This window comes from Alosa alosa, chromosome 22 (assembly GCF_017589495.1).
Source record: "Alosa alosa isolate M-15738 ecotype Scorff River chromosome 22, AALO_Geno_1.1, whole genome shotgun sequence".
In the NCBI taxonomy this organism is placed as follows: Eukaryota; Metazoa; Chordata; class Actinopteri; order Clupeiformes; family Clupeidae; genus Alosa; species Alosa alosa.
The window spans coordinates 14,993,543-15,006,042 of NC_063210.1; the positions used below are offsets into that span (position 1 = coordinate 14,993,543).

General features: G+C 43.5%; 1 protein-coding gene across 1 annotated transcript in view; it reads left to right on the forward strand.

Annotated features, from left to right (window-relative positions):
- The window catches only part of st6galnac (ST6 (alpha-N-acetyl-neuraminyl-2,3-beta-galactosyl-1,3)-N-acetylgalactosaminide alpha-2,6-sialyltransferase), a 24,307-nt gene that overhangs the window by 11,694 nt on the left and 113 nt on the right, over nt 1-12,500 (forward strand). Inside the window, 5 exon segments of the mRNA XM_048234036.1 lie at nt 10-68; nt 10,229-10,382; nt 11,881-11,980; nt 12,253-12,322; nt 12,325-12,500. The exon segment at nt 12,325-12,500 is cut by the window's right edge and continues 113 nt beyond it. Of these exon segments, the coding sequence (XP_048089993.1) occupies nt 10-68; nt 10,229-10,382; nt 11,881-11,980; nt 12,253-12,322; nt 12,325-12,422 (481 nt within the window). The 3' untranslated portion in view covers nt 12,423-12,500.

Consider the following 12,500-nt stretch of genomic DNA (forward strand, 5'->3'; position numbering starts at 1 on the left):
GCTCGATAGCTGCAACCTTGGCCTGTACCGGGCGCACCTGTCCCTGACCAACTTGCCTGCCGAGATAGGTGACAGTGGCCCTGGCGAACTCGCACTTCCCCAAGTTCACTGTCAAATTTGCCGCACGCAAGTGGTCAAACAGCTGCCGAATACGTTCCAAGTGTACTTCCCAAGTGTCACTGTGGACCACTACATCGTCCAAGTACACAGCACATCCCTTGAGACCGGACACTACCATGTTCATTAAACGCTGGAACGTTGCCGGAGCGTTCTGCAAGCCAAAACTCATAACTAAATACGAAAACAAACCGAAAGGTGTAATAAAGGAAGAAATCTCTCTGGCTCTGGCAGTCAAAGGGACCTGCCAGTAGCCTTTGAGTAAGTCAAATTTGCTAACAAACTGAGTTGCCCCTACCTGATCTACACAATCCTCCATACGAGGAAGGGGGTATGCATCAGGTTTTGTAAGCAAATTGACCTTACGGTAATCTGTGCAGAATCTGGGGCTCCCATCAGATTTTCCAACCAGCAGACAGGGCGACGCCCAACTAGAAGAAGAAGGCTGAGCAATGTTATTTTCAAGCATATAATTAACTTCATCCTCAATCACGCGTCTTTTTTCGTCAGATACCCTGTAAAAGCGCTGTCGGATTGGCTGGGAATCGCCTACATCAAACACAAATACTCCCTAATTAAAGCAGAAAGCTGAACAGATTGCTCCAGAGACAGATGCTCGAGCAAGTAATCCAGGCTAGCCAATGTTTCAGAATTCCTGAGTCTACCCCGTAGCCTGGTCTCATCAGGTGCAGACACCCCATCGTCATCCTGCACAGCCAGACTGCTTGACACATACCCTCTCACTGTATCTGCCATCAGCACTGGGTTTGCTGTCTGCTGCTGAGCACTCCCTCCCCCTACAGATGACTGGGCCATGCGATTGTAATATGGCTTCAGAAGGTTAACGTGGCACAGCTGAGTTTTCTTCCGACGCCCTGGAGTCTGAAGCACATAAGTTAAATCAGAGGTCTGGCGAAGCACAGTAAAGGGTCCATGAAATTTAGCTTGGAACGGGGAACCAACAATAGGCAGCAGGGCTAAAACCTGGTCACCTGGAAAAAACTGACGGACTTCAGCCTTACGATCGTAGAGACGTTTCATTTTAACCTGGGAGGAGGACAGCTTCTCCTTAGCCATCTCAACAGCCGCAACCAGCCGACGCCGGAAACCGTTGACGTAATTCACCAGATTCTGTGGAGGTTCAGACACAGTTACAGAGTCATAAAGCACATCCAGGGGCCCACGCACATTATGCCCGAAAACCAACTGATTAGGGCTAAAACCAGTGCTTTCTTGAACAACCTGTCTAGCCGCTGACAACAACCAAGGTAAGCCTTCCTCCCATTCCTGCTGAAGCTGAATACAATAGCTGCGCAACATCGCCTTCAAGGTCTGATGAAACCTCTCCAGGGCCCCTTGACTTTGTGCATGATACGCAGAAGCCTGGTTATGTTTCACTCGGAGCTGCTTCAACACCTGAGAAAACATGCTTGATGAAAAATTGGAGCCGCGATCACTCTGTATGATTTTTGGAATCCCAAAAAGGAAATAAATTGTACAAGTGCCTTAACCACTGACCTGGTAGAAATGACACGGAGTGGATACGCAGAAGGGTATCTAGTGCATTGACACATCATGGTTAACATGTACTTGCACCCCGACTTGGACAGAGGCAAGGGACCAACACAATCTATTATGAGATGTTCAAAAGGCTGGGCTAACACAGGAATAGGAGCAAGGGGAGCTGGCTTAATGACCTGATTAGGCTTCCCTGTAACCTGACATGTGTGACATGTTTTGATATACTTAGATACATCTCGCTTCAACTTTGGCCAAAAGAAATACCTGAGAATGTACTCATAAGTTTTCCTGACGCCAAGATGTCCTAGTTGATCATGTGATGTACTCAGTACTTCTTGACGAAACTTACATGGTAACACAATCTGGAAAACAGGATCCCCCACAAAATTCTCTCCAAGCAGAGCCTATTTCCTCACCAACAGCTCACCTTGCAAAACATATCCCTTGACAGCACTCTTACCGTCAACCGCCGACAGCACTTGATCAAACGGCTCACCAAGGGTAGAATCAGCACGCTGCTCTGCTGCTAATTCACTGCGTGAGACAGACAGGAGAGACTCTGGCACAGACACAGCAAAATCCACATCCTCGTTAACACAATCCTGCTTTGGCTTTGAGTCAGCCTGCACACGACTCATAGCACGGGTAACTGCACAAGCTGTAAATACATCAGGAAAATTCTGTGAGTTAGCATCAAGCATGTTCAAAACGGGAGAAGCGGTTACAATGGGAGATGGTAACTCAGCCCAAACGCGACTTCCTGCCAAACAATTGCCCAAAAGGATATGCACCCCTTCGATAGGCAGTGCCGGTCGGACACCCATAGACACTTCACCCTGAAGAAAGCCACAGTCAAGTACAAACTTGTGTACAGGAACAGACAACACATTTAGACCCATGCCACGCATCAAAATCATGTCCCCTGTATCAGAACACTGAGAAAATGGCAACACAGAGCTTACAACAAATGAATCAAATGAGCCCGTATCTCGTAAAATTTTGACTGCTACCCTCGTATCACTTCCCACTAGTGACACGTAACCGTCAGACAGAAATGCTGAGAAGTCTGGCCGCTCACAGACACCATCAAAAACTTGCTCCTGCTGACAAGGAAAAACAGAGGGGAACACAGGCCGAACACAAGAAACATCAGCATCTAGAGTGATTATACCAACTGTTAATAGAACTGTAGTTCCAACTGGAACAGCTAAGGCATTAGGTTTCACTTGTCCAAAAACATGATTCCTAGCAGATAACTTAACTGGACACTCAGCTTTCCAATGTCCCCTACCTTTACAGTAGTTACATATTTTGCTTGAATCAAATGGTGGTGGACCTTTAGCAGCACTGTTGAAGTTACCCTGATGAGACTTCATACCTCCATCCCAACGCTTACCTGGCTTGAATTTATGGAAGCCATCACCATTACCATTGTGGGCTCTGTGCGCACGCTCACGATGTGTCAACACATACTCGTCAACGAGGGAGGCAGCCTCAGCAGCAGTCTTCACCTTGTGTTCACTCAAATAAGTTGCTATGTGACTTGGAACTGAGTTTTTAAATTGCTCCAAAACAATTAAGTCACACAGTGCGTTGTTAAATCCCTGGCGAATTCCATATGCGTCTGCCTACTCGTTTTCTCCCAAGTTCTAAATTTCAAACGATAGGCTTTAGGCACTAACTCAAATGCTTTTAACACTGCTGACTTAACAGATGCACAAACACGACTTTCAGCAACAGTGAGAGCAGAATATGCTTCCTGAGCTCTCCCAGTCAACATACACTGCAATAGCAACGTGCGCTCAGAATCGGACCAACGCCGGTCATCTGCTACACGCTCAAACAGAGTGAAAAAAGTACCTGGGTTACGTTCAGAAAACGGCGGAACTAAGCGCAAATTAGTTTGAACATCAAAAGTACGTGCTGAAGTATCACGTCCACCATTACCAAGCTGATACACACTGTGCTCCAGTTCTAGCCTTCTCACCTCTTGCTGTCTCATTTCAAGTTCCATTTCCAACAATTGTCTACGTTGCTCAAACGTTAAACTGGTGTTTTCTGCAGATGGACTCACAGGCACACTCGTAGCAGCAGCCTCTGACGCACCAGAGACAGATTGCACTAACGTTTCAACTTTAAGGACTCAAACAGCTTTCAAACAGCTTCTCTTTTAAGATACGTTTCATGTTATCTTTCATACGCTTATCACCGACATCAATTTCATAATGCGTTGCTAATTCAACTATTTCCTCACGTGAAAGCAACTCTAACAACGCCACAGACGGAGTTCTCAGAAACTCCTGCACAGATGCCATAATTAACGTCAACAAAAATATACCGACCTGTCTAAACTCGAAGACTAATACAAAACACGGAAAAAAAATACCTAACCAGAAAAAATAACTAACTTACCCGCTAGCTCTTCAGGCGCTCGGCGGTGGGTCCTAACACCAAATACCGCAAGCCCGGTTGGCAACCAGCAATTGGCGACCCCCCTGCAGCCTCGGCTGTGCTCCCGAGTAATAACTCAAACCACCGATAACACCACACTACAGCCACCCCTCAGGACGAACTCCAAAGGGAATTCGCCCCTACACCTGACAGGGACCAGACAGTGATAAAGAGGAACTGCACACAAGCCCTGGAACCCAGTTGCAAACAGATAGGCCTATCGCCAAACAACTAGCAATACCAAATACTACACAATACCAGAACCAGATAATATAACAACCAGATAGTAGCCTTCCAGATAATATACAGACTAAGTATACCAGATAACAGTAACCAGACAACAATAACATTACAGAAAACTTTTACTTACCCTCTCGATAAAGTCTCCCCAAACAAACCAGCTACGCGTGTATACCCGAACAACGCTTCAGCTGACCGGCTACTACTATGTGATGACGTCACGCGGCCTACTCATTCATAAATTTAGGAACCACCAGAGCCATAGAAAAACTATGACAAATGATCAAACAAACAGGCAGAGTTCTACTCTACGAGCCCCCACTTTGTCACGATCTGGCTCAAGACCATGGCAAATATGGAGACAACTCGAGGGGTTAGCGTTGATAAGATAATAATTTATTTACAAAAAAGGTCTTTACAAAAAAGAAAGTAACAAAACAAAAGCAGAAGATGCCTCAGCCAACACTTAGGCCTGCTGCAGTCAAGCCACCCAGACAGCTCTCACAGGAGAAGTGAGCGGGAAGAGGGAAGAGGGACGAGACCGGACACTCCCACAGGCTAGCCTATAAAGGTACACCCAGGCCCAGGTGTAACAATCAGGAAGCCTGTAAGACACACAAGACAAGATAGGGACCCCCGAGACCCATATAAAGGTAGAGTTGCGACAATGGGTGTTCAAAATTCCGTTGGTCACGTGGTTTGTGTAAACCTCAACTAGTTCCCAGAAGTGATTGACAATGGATTAGAATGCATTAAATAGGCTACTGTTCAATGATAGACAGAGCCACGATTTTGGGTAATTGACAGTCAATAAATGCATATAACACAGTGTAATTATTGTGTAAACTATGTAGTTATCCTACCATTACAACAATATTAAATTAAATTCCAGACCTTATATCTTAGCCTGCTATATAAGGTGACCTTTTTTTCCTTTTTTACGTCACTTAATATTAATTTCTGCACAAAATCAAGACGGAGATTCTTTAGTAAACGCAATTGCACCCACCCCATAAGTGTATCTAAATTATCACTATATAAAATAAACAATAGACAAACAATTACAATAAAAGCTGTAAACAGTGTTTTGAGACTCATGTAGCCTACAAAAGCATGGAGCCCTGTGACATTTTGATTTTGCAACGAGAAACTGTAACACAGCTAGTCTAACATTACTTGTTTGAGTTTTCTACAACGCTTCCTCTGGTAGTCACTGATCTGAGCTAATGAGCGAATTACCTAGCCAAGCCTAGCCTATCGCCGCTGGAGAATAAAAAAAAGGTTTAAAAGTTTTTAACATCTCCAGTGTAATGGTGGGCATTCTAAGTTAACCGTAGCATTAGGCCTATCTATTTAGTAACCCCATGGTAACGCGAGTGATCATAATAAAATATAAAACGTGACATGTAAGTCCTTCGATAAATAACCAGGCTATGAACTCATAAACATGAACAGCATTTTGTCATCGTTGTCATTCACCGTGGCTGTGAACAGCAGTAAGATGCTAGGCTAAAGAGCTTGAGATTCAGACAGGTGAGCACCTGAGAATGGTGTGCATCGTGGTCAGAAAATAGCTATTTGATCAGTGATCATGCATCATCAGCGCAAGCTTGGTTTGAAACTTTCTGGGGATGGGGATTTTACACGATCCTTCATCAATGGGCTAGCCATCACTGGGCTAGTGTGCCCTGCTGTGTTAATATGACCGTGCTGATGCTAACAGCTGCAGCTCCCTCAAATCTAGGTTCTCTCATGCATATTAGGCTAGCTTTTGCCAATGAAAATGAATGCAAAAAAAAAAAAAAAAACAGTCCTGCTCCTAACTGAAGAAACGTAACAACAAACTCAGTTTCACTGCTGCAAGTACAAAGTTGGCTGTAAATATGCTTCGCCATATTTAACGAACCATCTAGCTTTGTGATAACAAAATCTTACCTTTTATGTGTTTAGTCCACTGAAAGTTATCCACATAACGATTAAATCCACAGTTATGGAGGAATTGTTTTGGGGAAGCAGTTGCACTTTTATCCCACTTTTGCTGCCCTTTTAAAATTAAACCACTTAAATCCATAGCCTAGATGAGCATTGTGCATAACGTTACAACTATGTTGACATGATGGTAGCAGCTAAAACTAAATTTCCAAGACACATCACGTCATAAAAGTTGTAGGCTACAAACGAAAAAACTTAATGGTCAGCTGCCTCGCTGTTGCCTAGTGCTGCCTAATTGAAATGGTATAGGCAAGGTTTATCTTATATTAGGTTATTATGTGTGGCACATTTATTGGGCTTTAGCCTCTTTTCATTTATTTGATAAGGAACTGATAAAAACTGAGCAGCAGAAAAGCTGTCAAAGTCGATACATAAATAGTTTATTATTATAATAAGGTCATTAATACTATTACTTTACTACTATTACTATTGTTACTTATATTATTATTATTCGGATGAGCATAATGTAAATCTGAAATGTTGGCTACAAACAGTCTGTAACTGCACTGCTGCTATTATAAATTGTTAACTTTTGGGAACTATTTGAGGCTTCCATTAGCCGCCATTGTTGGAAAAAAAATGGGACATTAGCGTCAATGGAGTTGTCACAACTCTACCTTTATATGGCTCTGCGGACACCTAGTGCCCCGGTGGACCCCTGCAGTAAGACGGGGCAATGGCCATGGCACAGGCACCCATGGTAGAGGGGCCGTGACATCACATACATACATACATACATACATACATACACATGCACACGCATACACACACACACACATACTGTACAAACACTCACATACATACATACACATGCACACGCACACACACACACATGCACACCCACATATTCATACACACACACACACATACATACCCACATATTCATACACATACGCACACATACATACACACACACACATACTGTACAAACACTCACATACATACATACACGCACATGCGCATACACACGCACACGCACACACATACACATACACACACGCACACATACACATACGCACACATGCATACCCACATATTCATACACACACACACACACACCCACACATACTGTACAAACACTCACATACATACATACACATACACACATACACGCATACACACATACACACACACACACACACACACATACACACACACACATACGCACAAACGCGCACACACATACATACCCACACGCACACGTACACATACACACACTCACACTCACATACACATACACACGCACACATACACATACACACACACACATACATACATACTTACAAACACATACACACACACACACACACATACCCACATACAGATATACACACATACCCACATACACACGCACACATACACACACACACACTCACATACACACACACACACACACACCCTCTGGCTTTAAACACGCTATTGTGCAACCTCTCCTGAAAAAACCTTCCCTTGATCCCATTGATTTGAAAAAATTATAGGCCCATTTCTAAACTGCCCTTTCTCTCTAAGATCTTAGAAAAAGTTGTTCTGTCACAGGTCTCTTCCTATTTAAACACCTCTAATATCCTTGACAAGTTTCAATCTGGTTTTAGACCACTTCATAGTACAGAGTCTGCCTTACTTAAGGTCCATAATGATCTACTGCTCTCTGTTGACTCTGGCTCGTATGCCCTATTGGTCCTGTTAGATCTTAGTGCTGCTTTTGACTCTATTGACCACAAGATCCTTTTAAAACGCCTGGATGTTGAAGTTGGTCTGCAAGGCACTGTATTAAATTGGTTCAGATCTTACTTAACTGATAGATCTTTTTCAGTGCATTTAGGCAATGCTTCATCATCATCTGCTCCCATTAAGTGTGGTGTCCCCCAGGGCTCTATTTTAGGGCCTCTATTATTTTCTTTATACATGCTTCCCCTGGACTCACCACTGCTACGCAGATGATACCCAATTTTTTATACCGGTGGCCCCTGAAAATTCCTGCTCATTGATCAACCTTTTTCTTTGTCTTAATGACGTTAAGAATTGGATGGCTAACAACTTTTTACAGCTAAATGACAGCAAAACAGAAGTAATCACCACCAAATTCAGTCAACAATGTAAGCAAGGCTCTTGGCCCACTGTCTGTTAACCATCACAGTGTGGTCAAGAACCTAGGTGTTTTCCTTGACTCTTCTCTGACTTTTAATAAGCAAGTCAACAGCGTTGTCAAGGGAAGTTTTTACCAACTTAGAACTATAGCAAAGCTGAAGTCTTCTCTCTCCTACAGTGATTTAGAAATCCTTATACATGCCTTTATTTCCTCTAAGCTTGATTATTGCAACTCACTTTATGTAGGTGTAACTAAATCTACTTTAAATAGACTCCAGCTGGTCCAAAATGCTGCAGCCAGATTACTGACTGGATCTAAGAGACGTGACCACATTTCACCTGTGTTGGCTAAACTGCACTGACTTCCTGTGGAACACAGAATTAATTTTAAAATTCTTCTGTTTGTTTTTTTAAAGCTTTACATGGTTTAGCACCTCAGTATTTATGTGATCTTTTAATTCCTTACTGTCCTCCTAGACCTCTCCGATCATCTTCCCAGTGTCTTCTTTGTGTTCCTTCTTCCTCTCTTAAATCCAAAGGTGACAGAGCTTTCTCTGTCTATGCTCCCCAGCTTTGGAATAGCCTTCCTGATGTTGTGAAATCCTGCCCCACTATTAGTAGTTTTAAATCCAACCTAAAGACCTACCTCTTCTACCTAGCTTTTAACACTCCCTGACTCCCTCACCTCTCCCTTATTATGTATGTGTGTGTGTGTGTGTGTGTGTGTGTGAGTGTGTATGACACACGTACACTCACATACATACACACGCACGTACACACACTCACATACATACCCACATATTCATACACATACATACACACATACTGTACACACACATACCCACATACATACATACAGACACACACACACTCACATACATACATACACACACTTACATACACACGCACACGTACACATACACACACTCACATACACCCCCACACACACACACACAGAAACATATACACATACTGTACATACATACCCACACACACACACACACACACACTCACATACATACCCACACACACACACATACACACTCACATACATACACACACACACACACATACATACATACACACACACACAAACACATATACATACATACATACCCACATACACACACTCACATACAAACTCACATACACACACACACACACACACTCATACTCATACACACACACACACACACACACATACCCACTCACATACATACCCACATACACACACACTGACACACTCACATACATACCCACACACACACACTCACATACATACACACACTGACATACAAACTCACATACACACACACACACACACATACCCACTCACATACATACCCACACACACACACACACACACACACACACACACTCACACACACACATACACACACACACATACCCACTCACATACATACCCACATACACACACACACACACACACACACACACACTCATACACACACACATACACACACACGGACACACTCACATACATACCCACACACACACTCACATACACACACACACACACACACCACACATACATACCCACACACACACACTTACACACTCACATACATACCCACACACACACACTCATACTCATACACATACACACTCATACACACACATACACACACACACATACAAACTCACATACACACACACACACTCATACTCATACACACACATACACATACACACTCACATACATACCCACAGACACACACACACACACACACCACCTCTATTAAATCATGTAAACACCCATTTACATTCACAGACTGCCACAGTCAGACGGTGTAATTAGTTAATGAAATAAAGGCAAGACCGAACTTGAAGGTATTTCATATTGTTTATTATCTCTCTTTAAATTTCAGGCCACCCAAATATTTTGGAGAAAATGCATCTGTGGAGAAGTTCAAGATGTACCATCCAGACTTTATTCGTTACCTCAGAAATAGGTGAGATTTCAGGGGGGTTGTCACTTGACTGTGTTTGGCATTACACATATAAGATGGGCCTACATGAATTTCAAAACTTATTTTATTTTATTTATACTATTACTTATTTTTATTCAGAAATTCAACACTCGGTCATGGGGTAAATCAGAAAGTACTCAACAAAAGAAAGTCATAAAAAAGTTTTTTTCTTTTTCGTCTTCAGTAAATTTGTGTCAACAATTCCCAGGACACTGAAAGACCGGGCTGCACGAAACTTGGTGGGCATGTTGCCCCACAAGAATGACCCGGAACCATTGTTTTTCGTTTGATCCGTTGCCCACCCACCGCACAGGGCCCCCCGAAAGGAGGGTAGGCCAGACACAGTTTTCTGTGAATATCTCGAGAACAGTAGGGCCTAGAATGAGCAACTTTTTTTCTTAAGTTGGTCTCAAGGGGCCATGTCAACCCACCACATATCTGCTCATTTTAGGTTTTTAATCGCAGGTATCTCTGGCTGACATGTTCAAAACTGCACGAAATTTGTAGTGTAGGATCATCGTGGAATTCCGTTCATGGGGGCCATATCAGCTACACACACACAGGCATGCACACACTCACACACACCCATGCACGCACACGCGCGCACACACACACACACACACACACACACACGCATGCACACACAATCACAAACGCACGGACGCACATGCGCACACACACATACACACACACACATAAACACACATAAAGACACAGGCACACACACATGCTTTGCCGGTAAGCAGGCTGGCCAGTGTGATCCCTGCCTAGGTCTCAAATCATCAAAGGCATGAAATGAGGCCCCAGCCGTGGCACAACTGGCTGGGGCACCTGCACCATACGCCGATGACCCGGGTTCAATTCCCACCCCATGGTCCTTTCCGGATCCCACCCCGACTCTCTCTCCCACTCGCTTCCTGTCACTCTCCACTGTCCTATCAAAATTAAAGGCATAAAAAGCCCCAAAATTAAAGGAGTACGGAATGTTGGGAAATTAACATTCTAAAGAATATCTGGGTTCATTGAATTCAACATAGAATTTTAGAACCTTCAATTGTTGCGGAACTTAGAATGTTCAAAAACCTACACCTTTAAGGGTTAAAAAAAAGAGCATGAAATGAGTGTCTGGAATCCGTGTACTTTCCGTTCATTCGTTTTTAGTAGTGAAACCAAAGAGAAAAAAACATGGAGAATTGAAAAATGAAAAAACGACCCGTTATCAGTTTTTTCCATTTTGGTTTTTAAAACGGGAAACGAAAAAATAAGTGGTTTCTCGTTTTTTTTTTTCCGTCTTTGGTTTCATTACTAAAAACGAATGAACGGAAAGTACACGGATTGTCTGGAAGGTTCTGAGACCCCATGGGACAGGAAACCACATGCCTGCTGACGACATTGCTATCTGGTTTTCCATTTCCTTCTTTTGTACATCATTTTTGCCTTTCCTATGTCTCCCTGACTTCTTCCTTTGTCTGTTCCCCAGGTTCCTGCGTTCCTCAATTCTGAAAGGCAAATACAAGAACATCTATCGGCCCTCAACAGGCGCCACCATGCTTCTAGCAGCACTGCACACCTGTGATCAGGTACACATTTGTGCACACACACACACACACACACACACACACACACACACGGCTCCTACCCCAGAGTTGGAGTTTAAACTTTATGTATTGTGTCAGCAGTACTCTGTTCTGTCCACTGAGGATGTTTACAGTACATGAGATTAGTTGAGATGATCAATGAGTAACAAACGTTTTGCCACCACGACAGTGCATGCTGAGCCAAGTGTGACTTCTCCCGTTCATCAATGGGTTTGCGTGACCTTTGTGTCTCTCGCTCTTTCTGTGTGTCTTAGGTGAGCGCGTACGGGTTCATGACCCCGGACTACAAGAACTACTCTGACCACTACTACGACAAGCAATTCCACGGGTCATCTTCTACGCCAACCATGACTTCCGCCTGGAAATGAAACTGTGGCAGGAACTTCACCAGGCAGGACTCCTGAATCTTTACATGCGCCAGTGAGACTTGTGACCTGGGAAAAACTGTTGCCATTGCAACCACCCATGGGACTCCATGATTGGTGACGCCATGCACAAGGAA